General features: G+C 37.1%; 1 protein-coding gene across 1 annotated transcript in view; it reads right to left on the bottom strand.

Moving 5' to 3' along the window:
* Positions 1-5,290: 5,290 nt before the first annotated feature.
* LOC132546365 (alpha-actinin-like) overlaps positions 5,291-20,743 on the bottom strand; it is a 32,703-nt gene continuing 17,250 nt past the window's right edge. Inside the window, exons 11-23 of the mRNA XM_060210079.1 lie at positions 20,592-20,721; positions 19,985-20,076; positions 19,092-19,137; positions 18,439-18,501; positions 17,190-17,252; positions 16,205-16,282; positions 15,662-15,817; positions 11,955-12,239; positions 10,075-10,128; positions 9,836-9,904; positions 9,409-9,567; positions 8,133-8,291; positions 5,291-7,105 (exon numbers count right to left, since the gene is read on the bottom strand). Coding sequence (XP_060066062.1) covers positions 6,947-7,105; positions 8,133-8,291; positions 9,409-9,567; positions 9,836-9,904; positions 10,075-10,128; positions 11,955-12,239; positions 15,662-15,817; positions 16,205-16,282; positions 17,190-17,252; positions 18,439-18,501; positions 19,092-19,137; positions 19,985-20,076; positions 20,592-20,721 — 1,513 coding nt within the window. The 3' untranslated portion in view covers positions 5,291-6,946. The remainder of the gene's footprint in view (positions 7,106-8,132; positions 8,292-9,408; positions 9,568-9,835; positions 9,905-10,074; positions 10,129-11,954; positions 12,240-15,661; positions 15,818-16,204; positions 16,283-17,189; positions 17,253-18,438; positions 18,502-19,091; positions 19,138-19,984; positions 20,077-20,591; positions 20,722-20,743) is intronic.

The raw sequence follows: 20,743 nt of genomic DNA, 5'->3' as shown, positions 1-20,743 counted from the left end.
TTTCAGCAATTAAAATAACAAAAAACACAATAAAATTCATTTTTCTCCTCTTCCAGCTTGATGGCACCATGATGGCAGAAGAGTGTTTTCTTAAAACATGTTTTCACGACAGTGACAATGAATTTTGGACCAATCTGAACAATAAGAACGCCTGTTTTGGGCCATCTCAGGATCATCTCAGGATCATCTCAGGGCCATCTCAGGATCATCTCAGGATCATCTCAGGATCATCTCATGGCCATCTCAGGATCATCTCATGGCCATCTCAGGATCATCTCAGGATCATCTCATGGCCATCCCAGGATCATCTCAGGGCCATCTCAGGATCATCTCAGGGCCATCTCAGGATCATCTCATGGCCATCTCAGGATCATCTCATGGCCATCTCAGGATCATCTCAGGGCCATCTCAGGATCATCTCATGGCCATCCCAGGATCATCTCAGGGCCATCTCAGGATCATCTCAGGGCCATCTCAGGATCGTCTCAGGGCCATCTCAGGATCATCTCAGGGCCATCTCAGGATCATCTCATGGCCATCTCAGGATCATCTCAGGGCCATATCAGGATCATCTATGGATCATCTCAGGGCCATATCAGGATCATCTCAGGGCCATCTCAGGATCATCTCAGGGCCATCTCAGGATCATCTCATGGCCATCTCAGGATCATCTCATGGCCATCTCTGGATCATCTCAGGGCCATATCAGGATCATCTATGGATCATCTCAGGGCCATATCAGGATCATCTCAGGGCCATCTCAGGATCATCTCAGGGCCATCTCAGGATCATCTCATGGCCATCTCAGGATCATCTCATGGCCATCTCAGGATCATCTCATGGCCATCTCAGGATCATCTCATGGCCATCTCAGGATCATCTCAGGGCCATATCAGGATCATCTATGGATCATCTCAGGGCCATATCAGGATCATCTATGGACCATCTCAGGGCCATCTCAGGATCATTTCAGGGCCATACCAGGATCATCTCAGGGCCATAGCAGGATCATCTCAGGGCCATACCAGAATCATCTCAGGGCCATCTGAAGATCATCTCAGAATCATCTCAGGATCATCTCAGGGACATCCTAGAATCATCTCAGGACCATCTCAGGATCATCTCAGGGCCATCTCAGGATCATCTCAGGTTCATCTTGGGATCATCTATGGATCATCTCGGTACCATCTCAGGATCATCTCAGGGCCATCTCAGGGCCATCCCAGGATCATCTCAGGTTCATCTCGGGATCATCTATGAATCATCTCAGGATCATCTCAGTATCATCTCAGAGCCACCTCGGGGCCATCTCAGGATAGTCTCAAGGTCATCTCAGGACCATCTCAGGATCATCTCAGGCAAGTTTGAGCCGAATCCCGTCCATGTAAGAAGTTTAATTACAATGTGTTTTATGAGATGGAAGTCATTTTGGTTATGGGTCTGAACACGTGGTCAGCACCACCACAGGGTCGTTCACGGCAAGTTTCAGATCAATCTCACCTGTGGCATTTGAGCAGAAGTTTGAAACCACGATTGCGCAATCATGTCTACAAAATAGCAATTGCCTATTTTAACTTTATAGTACCAGTGAAGTTTGAGAATTTTAAAACGTGTTTTACGGTACGGCGGCCATCTTAGACTATGGACTCGCCAGAAATATAAGAACACTTGTCCAGCACCATCTCAGAATCATTCATAGTAAGTTTAAGATCAATCTTACTTTTGGAACTTGAGAAGTTTAAAATTGGAAACCATGATCGCACAGTCATGTAAGAACACTGTGTCGGTTTCCTTTCCTTTACATCCCACCAATATGCAGCTCCATAACACCAATAGAACTGGAGACGTTTAAAATGTGCAGTTTTTTTCGGACCGAACAGGAAAATAAAAATCCTTTGTCAGGACCATCTCAATATCATTCCCACAAGTTGCAAGTTTCAATTGAACCCCACCGTTAGGACAGGAGAAAAAGACACGTGGAAAATATTGCGTACACGAATTAACTAGATAACAGGTCCGTCACGTGACAAATAGAGATCTATTGGTATAATATTTCTGATTCACTTATCCCCAGCGAAACGCCTTTGAGGGAGATCTTAATTTCCGGGCTGGCTACAAATTGAAATTCGTTCACCTAGTCTCTACGAAACTTTGTGTACATGTCAGGCTGGTGCCATGTTATTGGAGAGAATTCATAAATACTTCATCTTCACACGTGCTAACATCAAGAACGAAAGACACCAAAATACGAACTTCTGTTGGGATGTTCATACCAATAGCATGGCGCGAAGGATAATGCTGCTTAACAAAAGTTCCTAATAACGGACGTACATTGTGGCTACATTAATCTTACACAGAACTCGTACTGAAATGGTACCAACAATCATTTGAACAAGACTCGGCTAGTTTTAACAGCCACGTGAATTAACGAACATATTATATAAGATTATTTCGGATTAACGAACTCAAAATATTGACATACCATTGGATTCACGGGCACCTGCTGCTATGAATACCATTATGATTAATGAACACCACCTTGCAGTTATCTGAATCAACGGTCACATCACAATCTTAAAAAAAACATTCGAATAAAAAATTCATGAATTCAAATAGATATTTTAGATTTATGTATTTGCAATTCACATTCATGAAGACATTAGTTCATTTCTAACATACTCTCCTGAAAGGATATATACTAAGTGATGGTAAAGTTAACATCTATGAAAACACTGTCGTGTACATGATCCGGAGGGGACATATCAAGATCGTGGCAACGAAGCACAGCTTTAGTATGATAGCGCCGATATTCTGACTCCTTTTGATCCTTTAGAGTTATTTTACAGTTTTCTGCTCTGGTTTTTTCCCAACAGACGTGTTGAATACCAGTTTCGAAATGATGATCTTTACTGAGAATCTGAATCAGTTGCAATGTTTTTATATGAGTATCACCTTGACAACAGTACATTAAGAAAGAAAACATTTCGCATCTTATTTATACAATCATACAATAAATATAAAAATTGAAAATGCATTGAAACGGAGAGAGCATTTCGCGGTAAATTAAAACGGAGTGTCTCCTCCGTTACCACATGGCTTGTATACACACAAGTGAGATAGTAGAAATATTGGAACGATATTATCAACATGAATTATTCAGCTTCAACATGCACAGGGATAAATGCACTCTCAGTTTTTATCACACACCTACCTTCATATAAGACACATGGAGTTGTCACCTCTTCCTCCCTTCAGATTTCCAATGAAGCTGTTACAATGAACAATAATTCACCTCCTAGTTAGAAAACTTCCCGATATCGATCAAAGACGAGAGATCCCAGAGGGATCTTGGCGCCCACCATTTTTTATCTTTATTTGCTACTTGAAAGTTGGATCTCTTCCCTTCTATACTCTTCTCTTTTCATGTTTTTGCTCTTAATGATAAGATATTTGAACATTCCTTCGCAGAAATAGCGATGATAATTTTTACCTGCCAAATCCAAAATGGCTGCCTGGAAGCCATTTTCGTTCTTCTGATCAGCTCCAAAATCAAACGAGCACAAGGAGAAAGTAAAGGGAGCATACGTATGAAATTTGTGAGATGTTCATTCGGTACTTCTTAAGAAATAGGAATAACGATCTTTACTAAGCAAAATCCAAGTTGGCTGCCTGTCGGCCATTTTGTTTTTCTGATCAGTCCCAAACTCAAACAGACAACTAGGGATCAAGGAAAACATATACATGAAATTTGTGAAAGATCTATACAGTAATGTTCAAGAAATTGCGATAACAAACTTTCAAATTCAAAATCCAAGATGGCCGCCTTTGTGCCATTTCGTATTTCTAATCAGACCTAACAATCAAATAGGCACAACTGGGGACCAAGGGAAACCTACATATAAAATTTTAAAAAAGATCCATTCTGTACTTTTGAAGAAATTGCCATAAGAAACTTTCATAGTCAAAATTGTTTGTCTGCGGACCGCTGACCATGGACCACAGATGCACGGCGACTTGAATAGCCCACCATCATACCCTGGGGTAAAGAAATTTACAAATTTGGTAAAGTATCTGAAGGTCTTTCCATCCATGAAGAGTACTTGATTCCACCATACCTGAGATTTGAGATGTTTGAAATTTCAGGCAACAGCCCCTAGGGGTCAGCAGAGGTCAATATGTACATCTGATTAAAGTGTCATCTTAAACTAATAATTTGAACAAGCTTTTAACTATTTGAAATAGAAAATAAACAAATAATGTTAAAAAATGTAATATTCTCACATCTTTGGTCTTTGGTAGTGGTTTTTTGGCGACACCAGTAGCTGTGGGTCCCTTCAAGACCAGTGGGATCGGGGATATACTTGTAATTCATGGGGTTTTCACATTTAATGTTCTGTTAAGGCTTTCTCTGAAGGCCGCCAATCAATGGTGACTGAGGTCTTCATGGCAGACGTTGGTAAATGTACGGTTTTCACTAAGGTCCAGGAATAGAGTAACAGGTTAATAAAGCTGTATCAACCTCATCAAAAGGCAGTAATTGTACATTTGCCTCAATATACCAGCGTTTTACCTAATCTTTTTGCCTCTATATTATGACAATAATTCAAAATTTAGTTTCCAATAAAATTTGGAAGAGCAGTTTATAAGTAAGAAGCTACGTGAACTCACTGAATTATGGTTAGAAATATGGCTATGATGCTTTAACATGTGTAGTGTACCTCTTTTAAACTGAATTGAACAATGCCCTCATAGATGGGTAGTCTCCATTAATCCACCAGTACTTGCCATTTCCTTCTACATGATTAATAACAAGACAGCACGATGTTCAACTTCATCATCAAACAATTATCATCCTCAGCCGAGATCACATGTCAAGCTCATCAGTATACAATCTTAGTGAAACATGGGAAGTAACTCTGCGAGATCAGAATGTCAACAACAGCAATATACATTGCAGCATTCAGTATGGTATATTTGACTTCGATAATTTATGACTTGCTGAAAAACGTTTGCTTGGTTTTATATATTTTTGGATGAACACGGATTAACAATTCTGCTGTGAGCCTTACAGGGATGTTGGAGTCTATGACACAGTATTCCATATCTCTAAACTCGACTAAGTTAAATACTATGTACAAGACACTTTGACCCAAGATCTGAAATACTGTAAAACTGCTGTCCTTTTATATTAAAATTTCTGATGTAACATAGGCTTTTGTGAACAAAGACCCCATGACAAGGTATAAAAAAGGCAGATCAGTATCAAGTGAAATTACAAGAAAACTCAGACTTTGTTGGGTAGAAATCTTTAATGGAATCTGAAGTATAAACCAGGACCATGATCTGTATTGTTTATATTCTAGTACAGGCTACAAATGCTGGTGGCTCATATCTAAACACCTGTTTATAAATAGGACAATGTAATTGATGTATGGCATAACTGTCCTCATATACTCCCCATTGTATTTCTTTATCTGATTGGTTAGTGGTTAACAAAAAGTTTCTTAGAAAATAACACAACAATTTGCAGGCAAAGAAAATAAATTGTAGGACTAATTATAATATATTTGTAATTTTGGCATTCTATAAAAACGAGTATAAAAAGTTAAAAGCAGTATCTGTCATTACACCCTAGAAAACCACAAGATTCAATGCCAGTTGATAATAAACTGCAGAAGAATATGAATGGATCGCTGAGGTTTTATTGTTGACCTGTAGAGGCTTATATATAACACATCAATTAAATAAGTATTTCTCAAGTAAATACAGGGTAACAACTTCACAGGTAACATCCCAAACATCTGCTAGCAGAGTCAGTGTCACAGGTCAAAGGGCAAAGGCCACAGCAATGTCACAGGTCAAAGGACACAAACCATTGCACACCAGTCATGTGAAAGATTCTATGCCTCTTTTGACTGCGACTATACATTCGATATATATAAATAATAAAAACAATGCTCACTACCCAGAAGTCTGGCCATGTTAACACTGTAGAAGAGCTATACAAATAAAACATGGTTTCATGTTTTGTTTGATTGCTGCAAGTATTTTTGTTTTGAATTCTGTGACACTGTCCCAGTCATAATTTATTTATATCTTGTGGAATAAATATAAGAAATGGAAATAATTCAAATAAAGATTCTACTTTCTATATATCTACACGAAAATTCCCTGCATACTTGAACAGAATATAGGAAGAGATTTGCCTCCCTTTGTTGCATTCTCTCTGCTAACATTCACAGGTTGAACATTCTTAATGTCACATCTTCTGGCAGTGAATTTTCATCAACATCATTGCAAATATCAGACCACACTGGAATGGAAAAGTCCCTACACCTAGATATATTCATGAATTTCGTTAAGTACTCCACCATCAGACGTTTTGATTATAGTCCATGCAGTGAGGGAACTTTTCCAGCCAGGTGGCGCCACTCCAGGTCCAGGATATTGTGTAGTCAGGAATAGCTGTATCGGCTGTTCATTCACACATTTTACACTCTATTGCTCAATCATATCAGCATTTCCTCTATGAATGCCATGCATAGATAAAGGGTTTGTATTTTGGTGTATACAAATGCTGGCGTGGGTTGCCAGTTCTTGTTTTCGTCGCACTCGGCACACATTTGTCCCACTTGCGAACGTCTTGACCCTAGAAGGGTGCTAGACGTGCAGCAAAAATACTGGTCCCTTGCAATTCTACTCTACATCCCCATGGTCTCCACTCAGAGTAGAAAGTTTGATTAAAAAAGTATTTTCTTTACAAATATGCCATAAAAAATCTAGTTCATTCTGCTCATTAACAAGAACATACAAATTTGTCTTTGTATATAAAGACATAATGATGAGGATGGTTCTAGCCGTCAGCTATACAAGTGGACTTATCTATGCTGCACGTCCTGCATGGAAGGTCAATGAATCTGTGTTATTTGAGGTCAACACAAAGCTCTCAAAGGTCACTTTCTCCATATAAGGCTGTTGAGAATGACATATAGTCGAGGGCGCCAGGTATGCCGTCCCTACCAGTATAGGGAGCCATTCTCTGGATACAGTACTCTGCCTGGTCTGGAGGAAGCTCCTGGCGCAGGATTTGGGCAGTGATGAATGGCTGCACACACAAAAATAACATCAGTTAGAATTACTTAATACAATTTTTAAGACAAATTTTTATTTCATTCTTTAATTAACTCATTAGTCATTGAAGTTTCATCGACATCACACAAAACAGCTGAAAATAGGACCATGCATTTTTAGTGATCCCACAATATTTTCAAATGTGACATACAATTATTTAGCGTCATTTATGTTAACAAATGATAAAGAATCTTACTCCACTCTGATTCTTATTAAAGTAGAGCTTTAATAGATAGTTTTGCAAAAATCTATGAAAACGGCATGTTATTATAAGGACACAAAATCTTAACTGGCGATATTTCATACTTTAACAATATTTCACTACTTCTCTTTCCTGTCACAATGCATACAACACCTGGAAGTTATGATGTCACTATGGAAAACTCATTTCATGTGTGATCATAACAAAAATATACATAATGGAGGTTATCGCACTGATATCAGGGTAGTTATGCAACAAGGGTGTTTACTTATCATCATTCTCCTACATGGTGAAGAGTTGGCTTAACACAAGGAAACATCCCTGTATACCAATTACCATTGACACATCCCTGTGCACCAAGTACTATCACTAGTGTCCTGTCCCTGTGTATTATTACAAGTGACCTGTCTTTGGGTACAGTTACCAGGGACACCCTCTTGTTTACCTTGAATAAACAGCCCACCCTGAAGTAATGTTATCAGTGAATCATCCTGCTGTATGGTTGACAATGACCTGAACCTGTGTACTGTTAGCAGTGACATGTTCCTGTGTACTGCTACCAATGACCCGCCCCTGGCTACTGTCAAGAGACCTGTCTCCGGGTACCATTATCAGTGACCCATCCCAGAGTACTGTTACGTGACTTGTCCTTGGTACAGTTACCAGTGACCTGTCCCTTGGTACCGTTACCAGTGACCTGTCCCTTGGTACAGTTACCAGTGACCTGTATCTTGGTACCGTTACCAGTGACATGTCCCTTGGTACCGTTTCCAGTTGGACAGTTACCAAAGATACCTACCTTGTCTGCAGCCAGAATTTTGAATGACTTCATCACTTGCTCAGCTGTGTCAGTGTCAGCAGTCTCGCGTGTCATGAAGTCAAGGAAGGCATCAAACGTAATGTACTGACAATGGTTGGGGTCCACGATCGACATAATTCTGTTGAAGTCAGTTTCTCCCTGTAACCAATCAAATACATGTTTCATGGCGTTGATAAAGAACCAGTGTTATGCAGAATCAGTGGTGATTTTACTTGCTTACCTTTGACATATCATTAAGCATCTGTTTAAAGTCAAACAAGCTGATTGCACTGTGTAGTAAAGGTATGTCAGTGTTTCTAACTGGAGCACTCTAAGTATGATTACATGCTTTGTTAAGGTATGGATATGTATGTCAAAGTTTGATGAGGTTTTGAGTTCTGAGAGTACAATCATTCAGTGTCCAAGATGACTCTAGATTAGTGTTCATTAGATTTATATGTATATGGCTATGTGATCAGTCAAACGATTAGTCGTTTTGGGGAACTTTCAAAGTGAAAACTGAATATGACAATGTTAAGTGTGGCAAGAGAATGACTGGCTACATCTTATGTGTTCAGTAATTCACTCGGACAATATTTGAGTATGGCTGAGCAATCAGTGCATATCATAAATAGAACATGACACACTACAGCAGATTTCTTACTACCACTGGCCTCTTCCCTACCCTCAACTGAACCATCACTGACCTCTTTCCTACCCTCAACTCTATCATCAATGATCTCTTCCATACCCTCAACTCTATCATCACTGACCTCTTCCCTACCCTCAACTCAACCATCACTGATCTCTTTCATACCCTCAACTCTATCATCACTGACCTCTTCCCTACCCTCAACTCTATCATCACTGACATCTTTCCTACCCTCAACTCAACCATCACTGATCTCTTCCCTACCCTCAACTCAACCATCACTGATCTCTTCCCTACCCTCAACTCTATCATCACTGATCTCTTCCCTACCCTCAACTCTATCATCACTGACCTCTCTCCTACCCTCAACTCTACCATCACTGATCTCTTCCCTACCCTCAACTCTATCATCACTGACCTCTTCCCTACCCTCAACTCTATCATCACTGACCTCTTTCCTACCCTCAACTCTATCATCACTGACCTCTCCCCTACCCTCAACTCTATCATCACTGATTTTTTTCCCTACCCTCAACTCTTATCATCACTGACCTCTACCATAACTGGCCCCTACCATTTCCTCAACCCTATCCCAGTCCAGTTTAACACCTTCCACTCACTGACCTGTTTGTCTTCGCGGATGTTGTAACCAAGACTGACAAGGCAAGCCTTGAATTCCTTGGGTGTCAACCTCCTGCTTCTCTCCTTGTCAAAGTGGTTAAATGACATACGGAACTCGTTCATCTGTTCTTCACTAATTCCCTTAGAATCTCTAGTCAAGATCTGTACAAAAATACAACATATTACATTAGTTGTGGGATTACAAATATCACCATTATCATACAAAATTTTAAAAGTTGAAAAAAGTAAATTATCTTTTATTCTTCCTTATAACTATGTCAAAATATCTTGAACAAAGCTTTTCAAGTACCCTTGGTTTGATGAGAATAAAACTTCTCACCACCAGTCTGGCGGTAAAACTATGAGATTATGTTACCAGGTATCAAACTATTAAGATATCTATTTAAGAGGCAGACTGAACACTTCATACCTGGTTTTCTACTTCATTAATGTTTCTAGCTATAGCTGTCAGCAACTGTTCCCATCCAACACGAAGAGTCTGAAACAAAGATCAAACAGCACATCAAATCTATTCTAGTCCATCCTATATATTACAATGTTAAAACCAACTCAGATAAGAATTTATGTCTGTCAGATTTTATTAACACTTACATTTAAATCTTTATCTCTAATTTTCTGTGATAAAAGTTGGAATTTAGAAGCTCTTACCTCCATTGTGTACTGGGTGTATTTGTTCTCAAAGATCATTGCTTCTTGGACAGCCTGAAACCAAACATCAATGTTAAATCTTTATCAATGGATACTATAAAAACATTGGTTAACTAGAGACAAGTAGAACCTTTATTCATTAATACATTCACCTGAATCATAACAAAATTATGTCCACTCCACCAGACATCTGGCAGCCACATTATCGGTTCACTTCCCATTTACTACACTCTTAATCATCAAACCAAAAGTTTCCCTTCATACGGCATCAACCACTTAGGTTCTTAAGTCCAGGCAAAGCCAAATATGTAGATAAAGTCATTTTGAATACATCAAAGTTCCCCAAATCTATCTGATAGGTACTCAGTTTTAGTTCCCCAACTCTACATTTAAATCTTCTATTCTCCAAATCTCTCTATCTGATAGGTACTCAGTGTCTATCTAGTTCTCCAAATCTCTCTATCTGAAACCAAACATAGGTTCTTTAGTGGATCTATAAAAATCTCTCTTCTGATAGACTCAGTGCCTTTAGTTCATTAATCTCTCTATCTGATAGGTTCTCAGTGATCTAGTTCCCCAAATCTCTCTATCTGTACTCGCAGTGCCTATCTAGTTCCACTTCCCATCTCTCTTATCATCAAAGGTTCTCATACGTCTATCTAGTTCCCCAAATCTCCTTATCTGATAGGTACTCTGATAGGTTCTCAGTGTCTATCTAGTTCCCCAAATCTCTCTATCTGATAGGTACTCAGTGCCTATCTAGTTCCCCAAATCTCTCTATCTGATAGGTTCTCAGTGCCTATCTAGTTCCCCAAATCTCTCTATCTGATAGGTTCTCAGTGCCTATCTAGTTCCCCAAATCTCTCTATCTGATAGGTTCTCAGTGCCTATCTAGTTCCCCAAATCTCTCTATCTGATAGGTTCTCAGTGTCTATCTAGTTCCCCAAATCTCTCTATCTGATAGGTGCTCTGTGTCTATCTAGTTCCCCAAATCTCTCTATCTGATAGGTACTCAGTGTCTATCTAGTTCCCCAAATCTCTCTATCTGATAGGTTCTCATAGTCTATCTAGTTTCCCAAATCTATCTATCTGATAGGTGCTCAGTGTCTATCTAGTTCCCCAAATCTCTCTATCTGATAGGTTCTCAGTGTCTATCTAGTTCCCTAAATATCTCTATTCTGATAGGTACTCAGTGTCTATCTAGTTCCCCAAATCTCTCTATCTGATAGGTTCTTAGTGTCTATCTAGTTCCCCAAATCTCTCTATCTGATAGGTTCTCAGTGTCTATCTAGTTCCCTAAATATCTCTATTCTGATAGGTACTCAGTGTCTATCTAGTTCCCCAAATCTCTCTATCTGATAGGTTCTCATAGTCTATCTAGTTTCCCAAATCTCTCTATCTGATAGGTGCTCAGTGTCTATCTAGTTCCCCAAATCTCTCTATCTGATAGGTTCTCAGTGTCTATCTAGTTCCCTAAATATCTCTATTCTGATAGGTACTCAGTGTCTATCTAGTTCCCCAAATCTCTCTATCTGATAGGTACTCAGTGTCTATCTAGTTCCCCAAATCTCTCTATCTGATAGGTTCTCAGTGTCTATCTAGTTCCCCAAATCTCTCTATCTGATAGGTACTCAGTGCCTATCTAGTTCCCCAAATCTCTCTATCTGATAGGTTCTCATAGTCTATCTAGTTCCCCAAATCTCTCTATCTGATAGGTACTCAGTGTCTATCTAGTTCCCCAAATCTCTCTATCTGATAGGTTCTCGGTGCCTATCTAGTTCCCCAAATCTCTCTATCTGATAGGTTCTCAGTGTCTATCTAGTTCCCTAAATATCCCTATCCGATAGGTTCTCGGTGCCTATCTAGTGGCACAGACTTACCTCGTTGATCTTCTCAAGCTCATCAATGTTAGGTTTGTAGGAGTTGGTTGTCTTCTCATAGGACCTCAGTTTGTTGAGCTGGTCCTCGAGAGAGGCCTTCATGTTGACACCAATAGATGCAACAGCATCAAGATGATTCTCAATCCAGGGCCCAATGGTGTTAGCCTTAGATGCAAACTGGCGCCTAAGGTGCTCATTGTTTTGCTGTTTAACCATCTCGTCCTGAAGAGTTCTGTCACGCTGGGGAACCAGGCGCTTCACCTCATTCCACTTATTGGCAATATCCTAGTACACAAAATTTGTTATAGTTATACCCATCAACACAAAATAATATAATATAGTACAACAAGCTGCAAATAATCACAGTCTTCAGGTACTGTCCAATAATCAACAGTCTTATATCCTGCAATGTATATTGTACATAGAAATCTCATAAACATGTGCTACCTCATTTACTGCATATAATAATTTGAGCAACCTGCCTATATTCATTAACATCAATTAATTTACCTGGTAAAATCTCACTTCAACACCAGCAATGTAATATATCTATATTAACTTACCTTCAAACTTCCTAAGAATATAACTTTAAGTTAAAAATAAATTTCACCACTTATACAAGCATTGCCAATCTGATTGATTTTAATATTTATCTGAATTCAGTCATACAAGATATTGATTTTACATTAATACATCTACAGTCATATACAACATCAATCATTTGGTGATTCAAGACATAAGATCTCAGGTAAAAGAATTGTGTGTGAATTTATATAATAACCACTGAAGTTTTACACTTCAAATGACGTCTTCAGGCTAAACCACAAATAAGTACCCACCAACATTTCATGTCCATACATGCTGCACTAGTCTCCAATCCCTTAATGGCATGTTAATCACTACCTCTCATGCTCAATAGATGCTGAATACAGCAGACCTAAATCTCTTTAATTAAACCAGAGCCTGTGTACCTGAAGCCATTTTCAGGTCCAAGATAAAATCTGTTAAACTAGTTTATTGTAACAATTAAATCGTGTGACAAGAGTTTAAGTTGAAAAGTGAAAAAGATTTCTGGGAAGTTAAAAAAGTATGGTTTGTTAATTTATCATTGGAATAGATGTTAGAGTACAGATAAAGTGTTTGGTGTCAGGAACACAGACTTAGAAGTACCCTTAATTACAAGTATGTCCTGACAGTCACATAACACTTAACAGAAAGGACTACAAGTATACATGTAAAACACCACTATATGAACATCAATTCAGGCACTGGTTTAGATCTAAGACAAGTAGTTTTCTTACTATGTAAGAGATTAAAGCCTCCATTTTTTATAATCTTTAGAAATTTACATCAATCAACTTTGATATTTATTTAATAGTAATATATGGATGTATGACAGTGCCTGGACTGACATAGAGTGAATATGTGATGGCCATCACCAAATCTTCTACAAAACCATAGAAATAGTCAAGTTTCTGATATCTCTTACAAGAGTGAGACAGAAGAAAGTTTGTCTATTTATGTACAGAAAACAGCTTCCACTTAGTTAAGTTCAGTTTAAAGATAAACTTTCCGTGAACTAGTGAATAACTTAAACATTTTCAGAACTACTACTGGAAAAACAGTACTTGAACCTCCATTAGTCTATGATGTTGTCAATACTGCCTGTAGTACTAGAGACATCTTTTCCCAATATACATAAAGAGACAGAACACATTAAGTCGGTGGTAATTAACACTTAACTTTCGCCATTACAAACTCAACGTTTAGCATCACTTAACATTCAACACATGCTATTACAAAGAAGCATTTTAACGGCTCCATCAAATTAAATTCCAGAATTACAAACTTCAACACTGAAGTTACTTCATTAAGAAAGAAAACAAATCTGTAAATGAAAATCAAATTTCAAAAAGTAACTTGTTTTATGAAAATGTATAAATTAGCTGTATTATTGAACAAGAATCAGAAAATATGTGATAACTATTTGTCTCGCCAGGTCCGCTTTGTTAGTATGATCATTTAAAATGCACCCCCATCACTCTCAATTTCAAAGTAAATTTTAATCAATAATTTCTGTACACCCAGAGACATGTTGCTGTTTCATTAAAGATGTAATGCAAAACATGAAAAGAAAATTTTGTAAATGTCCATACCCTAATATATTCAAGGCTGATTGCAATATCATTGCTTAATTAGAAACTGAGCTAACCATCAAACATTTACAGCATTTCAGCATTCCCAAATTTCAAATAGCTAGATAGTAAAATAGTGTCCACTATGAGATTTATCCATGTACCAAGTTTTGGTTTAAACCTTTATCATAGGCAAGACAATAAACCAATAAACTCGCTTCCAGGACTCACTGGCGAGAGAGCGAACCAATAAATAGAAGTATTTTGAATGTCATGTGTACCATATATAAATCCATTTACAGGATAAAAATTAAATGACAAAAGAAAATACGTGAATTCATACAAATAAAATCCTCTTACATTTCCTCTGAATATTTACAATGGCTTTCTCAACAAGCAATCATTAGTAACAAGGGGAGATAATTACATGATACCCTTTCATTAAAATGGTTTCATTAATATAACTGGGTAAGAAATTCAATAAATGAATTTACTTTTAAATAAATCATTGATTAATTTTGTAATATCTGTATATAAAAACTTTCATTAGAAACAAGGATTGAAGAAATGATTTCAAAATTTACCAATGAAAACTTGTTTTGCACACTGTAAGTTATAGCAGATAAATAGTTAGTTTCTGAGTATATGTAAATGTGGGAGTATATATATGTTGCTATACATGCCATCACCACAACACAGGGAACATTGTTACAGTGTACTAACCTCCTATAAAGTCCAGCCCCGCAGCAAAGAGCATGTCATAAAATAACAGAGCACAAACTTTAAACATTGGTCCCAAACACAAGCTAGCTGTGCATTGTGTCCATCGGTTAATAGTTATTGTGTTCAACATATAACAAAAGGGTCAGAAGCAGGATACAAAACTCATCAAAGTTTTACTTAAATACTGATATTACTAATCTCTGACAGAAGAGAAACTCTTCTCTCTCCAAACAGAAATTTGTTTCAATTTTCTATTACAAAAAAAAACCCCAAAAAACCAAAAAAACCATTTACATTACGCACATTCTTTTTTACTTCATTTTCTGTAGATTTTCCTGCTTCTGTCCCCAGAACAGGGAACAGGGCATGTGATATCATGCTATTATTGGTCATGTAATGATTAAGCATGTAAACTTAGCGAAAGATAAATATAAGTATATAGTCGAATAAGCTCTAACTTTGGCTCCCAATTATCTATACCCTCTGTAAAAACAAAATATACACAAGAAATATTGGTAAACCATTATTGTTCATAAGAAAGCTTTAGAATATCAGAGATGCTTTTTTACAAATTGAGTGTGTAGTTGTGTGGCAGAAAACTTCCACCAAGCAAAAGACCTAACCCCGTACAGCATGCAGCAGTTCAGGTGCTAATGGGGAGCACGACATGCCAATACTATATCTCTTCATATTTTTAGCAATAGTATGACAGTGTTTTTTAATGAAATCAAATAGATACAGTATTTTTAGGGTTACTTCAAAAGATGGAAGGAATCAACTAACATGGTCAGGCATGTAAACTCTATAAAACCACACCTAGCCATTCTAAGGGTCCAGGGCAAATCTTACCTGGGCAGCAACAGTAGTGTAAGGGTTTTCTCCGAGCTGAATGCCATGATCACGAGCAAGCTTGTGAACCTCTGTGGCAAGGGACATGATAGCATTGAATTCCTTATCAGCTTCACCAAGTGTCTGCTTAAACTGTTCATGGGCTCCCATTAATTCCTGAAAAGGTCAAATATGTTCAGTAATGAAAACTGAAAATCAATCTTATGTTTTTATAAATTAGAAATAGTACATTCAAAACTTCAGAATTCTTGAATGAACTTTTGTATTGGAGTAAATATAAGAAGCTATCATAAGAAAACATGCAATATTGTATTTATGTATAATGGTCATTAGAGTTTATTTTGAGTTCATCGGTACTTAATGCACAAACACTTGAATTAAGTATAAGTATATTTATCCACGAAATCAAGTGTCCATGAAAAAGTATCGTTTTTTAACAACCCTGAATATTGAGCCCAATGAAAATATATGGTTTAAAAGTATCTAACAACTTGCTACAGAGTGTTACCGACAGCTATCTGGAGTAATTCTTTACACAGATACCTGGATTTCCTCCGTGGTGTGCACAATAAACATATCCAGAAGGTCCTCCTTAGCACCATCCAACCAGTTGTTGAAAGGCTGCAAACACAAATGTATAATATCAAATATCTGCATTGTTATTATATATGTAAGAATGATGTGATTAAGTACAGTAAACATATTCTCTTATTTAATTAAAGGAATCCTACATTTGTTCTCCCGTAAAGCCTACAAATGCATGAAAACATGCATTAAATAAAATTAAAAAAAGACTCTGAGATGACATGTCCAGTATTCAAGTGAACCAATCAATCATCACTTACATCCGTGACAGGTAAATTCTGTCAGCTTAACTTATCGCAGCCAGTTACAGGTAAATTCTCTGTCAGCTTAACTTACTGAGACCAGTTACAGGAAAATTCTCTGTCAGGTTAACTTACTGAGTCAGATTACAGGTTAATTCTCCATCAGGTTATCTTACCGCAGCCAGTTACAGGTAATTTCTCTATCAGGTTAACTTACTGAGGCCAGTTACAGGTAAATTCTCTATCAGGTTATCTTACTGAAGCCAGTTACAGGTAAATTCTCTGTCAGGTTAACTTACTGAGGCCAGTTACAGGTAAATTCTCTGTCAGCTTAACTTACTGAGGCCAGTTACAGGTAAATTCTGTCAGCTTAACTTATCACAGACAGTTACAGGTAAATTCTGTCAGGTTATCTTACTGAGGCCAGTTACAGGTAAATTCTCTGTCAGCTTAACTTACTGAGGCCAGTTACAGGTAAATTCTCTGTCAGGTTATCTTACTGAAGCCAGTTACAGGTAAATTCTCTGTCAGCTTAACTTACTGAGGCCAGGTAAAGGTAAATTCTGTCAGCTTAACTTATCACAGACAGTTACAGGTAAATTCTGTCAGGTTATCTTACTGAGGCCAGTTACAGTTAAATTCTCTGTCAGCTTAACTTACTGAGGCCAGTTACAGGTAAATTCTCTGTCAGCTTAACTTACCGCAGCCCTCTTGGCAAAATCTAGATGATATCTATCAATCATCTCAAGAATTCTTTCGGCTTCCTGAAAAATAGAATCCATAATCCTTCTTTAATGGTTTATACTGAATACATACACATTAAGGACAAACACTCCTTTATTTAGACTTATCAATGTGTTTGGTAATGTTGTAAAATCATTGGTAACATATTCACACATTAAACTATTTCTTTGATCACATCACATTATCAATGAACAGCTTATCAACTTACTTATTACTTTTGGTATAATTAATAACGACAACAATTACAAAGTATTGATTAATTACTAAAGGTAGAAATTAATCGGTTATTAATAATATATTATATCAATTACTATGGTATTATTATAGAAACTGAAGATTAACAGATTTATTTGAAATTCTTGTGACCAATATAACAAGACAATTTCTCTCAATTAACATTTAGTTCTCCTGTGCTTACAACAAATTCTTCTAAGTGAGTTATTTGTCTTCAGAACACCAAAACTTAAAACCTGTTCAGCAATATGATCAACTGAAGCCTATATAACTGCAGGCTGTCATTGATAGAACCGATATTGCAATGCTAAGGCAGTTTGATACATTTTATAAATATGAATATTTTAATATACCTTGATAATAAATTTCTGGAAATTGATGTGCATTAGTAAATAAGACACTTTGCTGGTAGATATATTGATACATTCCGTTCCATCAATTTCAGTAAGTACAAGTGGCCCTTTGGAAATCAATGGACATCAATACATTTAGATATTCTATAAATGACAGCTTCACAATACAGTATGAGTGAGGATCCCTACATCATAGTATGAATGAGAGTCCTGATAAAAAACACGAGTGAGATTCCTATATACAGTATGATTGAAGGTCCCTATATACAGGATAAGCAAGGGTCCCTAGGTTTGATATGAGTGAGATTCCTATATACAGTATGATTGAAGGTCCCTATATACAGGATAAGCAAGGGTCCCTAGGTTTGATATGAGTGAGATTCCTATATACAGTATGATTGAAGGTCCCTATATACAGGATAAGCAAGGGTCCCTAGGTTTGATATGAGTGAGATTCCTATATACAGTATGATTGAAGGTCCCTATATACAGGATAAGCAAGGGTCCCTAGGTTTGATATGAGTGAGGGTTCCTATATACAGTATGATTGAAGGTCCCTATATACAGGATAAGCAAGGGTCCCTAGGTTTGATATGAGTGAGGGTTCCTAAAGACTTACATCTAATCCCTGCCTCCTCTGTTGCGTCAAAGTTCCTAGTCGGTCCCACTGGTCACAGATTGTCTGTAAAGCCAAGAGTAATACACATTGACACATGCACAAAACAACTTAAAACTGCAATCAGGTAATTATGAAACCAGCCACCAAAAGAGAAAGTTTATCTAGTTCAGCTTCACATTTATACCTCCAATATAAAGAAATAATGTAAGACATTAAAAAAAATCTGTCCCTCATGACCTTTTTCACATAACTATTTTGCGCCCTTGACCTTGACTCTAGCACCTCTATAATAGCAAGTGAACATCCTTAAGCTAGAATACATCCTGTATTGCTGGCTAATCTGAGATACCTGACAGCTGTAGGAGGTAAGTTTCCATTCATGTTTCAAAGACATTTTCACACTTTATAACATTGGCCATGAACTATCATACTTCAATGCCAAATTGTGTTAATCTTAAAAACTTAATTTAGACCTTGGCACCAACAGAAAAGAAACTTTCCCCAATATTCTGATACGTTTCCATTACAGGTTTCTTTATAATCCATTCAAAAACAGAGTAATGACAAAATGAAAGAGTCTTTACAAACATATACTGGAAAGCTAAAATTATATCTGTTTTATATTTAATTTGAAAAAAAAAAACCCCACTTACCTGACACCTTGAATTTACAGTGGCACAGTCATGATAACCTAAGGCACTGCAACACAAACACAATCCATTAAGTATCCTCCGAAAAATGACAAGTGACATCGTCACATCAACCTAACAATTCAGGAACTACAAAATATACTGTTTGTTCCTGTAAAAAGTTACATGTTTAACAAATATTTTCATTAGAAAATCAATAATCTGTACCATATTGTTGATGACAGACATTAAGTTATCACTACCTACAAATGTAGTGTTCATAGGGCAACTGGTAAAAAGTAAAAACTAACAATCAAATGAATAGTCTTTGTTCCCAAACCAATTTATTTTGGTTGACAATTTTTTTGCAGTAAGAACTAATGATCATTCCAACAGTTGGCAATAAAACCAGACTCTGCCATTCTTAATAAGGTGCATTTTAATGTTTGAACCAGAATCTGACAGATTTTCAGGGACATTGTAATTTTTGTTTCCTTTCAATTTAAGATAAAAACTTAGGTTTTGTTTAACCTTAGTTTACAGTAAAATCCTTTCAATATATGTTGAGAATGTGGTCAATCTAAAATAATCATAAATTTTGGTATTATTCTTCAGTTTGAAGACTATTTTTGAAGGCTGGTAGATTATTACAGTCTACAGGACCCACATTAGTGGACAGAAACAAATTTTTATATATCTGTCCTCTTCCAATCAATCAATACAATACTTGCTGTTCACTCCTGTTCTTTGAATTGAGTGCATTTTAAATAGATATTTAGAGTCTGTGCAGCAGTCTGATTCTTCAAAATAAGCGATTACTTTAAACATCATTAACTATAAATTCCACTTGGGAAACAGTTTATCATTAATTGTTTGTAATAAAGTCTCAGAATCACAAATGTATTCCTAGTACTCACTTGAGTTCTTGGGCGATTGCTGCGATTTGCTCTACTCGGTCTTGATGAGCAGCCAAGTCACTCTCAAAGGCTTCATGTTTCTTCTTCATTGCCTGTAGACCACAGAATATCAGGTTCAAACATTCAGCTGTTTAGGATTAACCAAGGTAACCTGGTACTTACTAGACAATCCCTCTAAAACAATGTCTGTTAGAAAATCATATTTCTATTGTACATAAATATTACCATCAAAGGAATTTTATTGCAATTAAACTGTTCATGAGCATAAACACAAACAGATTTCAATATGATCCTCATTGAAAACCACACAATATTCCTTGGTGAATTCACAGTCTTTATCCTAAATTAATTTCATCAAAACTTACCTCCTTATGCATTCAATGAGACTTGAATTCACCACAACTTTACAGACTTAAACTTGACTTTAGTTTAATCAAACTTGATATGTACTTGAAACTTGACCTGATGAAGATTTTACCTTACTTTGAGCTAATTGTGATTTGACCTTGAATCATTACTTGAGCATACCAGGACTTAGGACTCTTAAGAATTCCAGGTAATTTGACCTTTACTGGAGATCAGACCTTTACTGGAGATCAGACCGTACCTTCAGTTCATTAAGACTTGATCTAAGATAATCCTGACTCTGCAGCATATCTTCCTTGCCCACTGCCCATTCCTCATGAATCTCACATCTGTGGCGGAACTTCTGGGCAAGGTGGTCTAACCTTTCTAGCCTGTGATTATAATGAGATTCAT

Source organism: Ylistrum balloti, unplaced genomic scaffold, assembly GCF_031769215.1.
Source record: "Ylistrum balloti isolate Yb309-2 unplaced genomic scaffold, AGI_CSIRO_Ybal_v1 Utg369886, whole genome shotgun sequence".
Lineage (NCBI taxonomy): Eukaryota > Metazoa > Mollusca > Bivalvia > Pectinida > Pectinidae > Ylistrum > Ylistrum balloti.
This window is presented reverse-complemented; position numbering and strand designations above follow the sequence as displayed.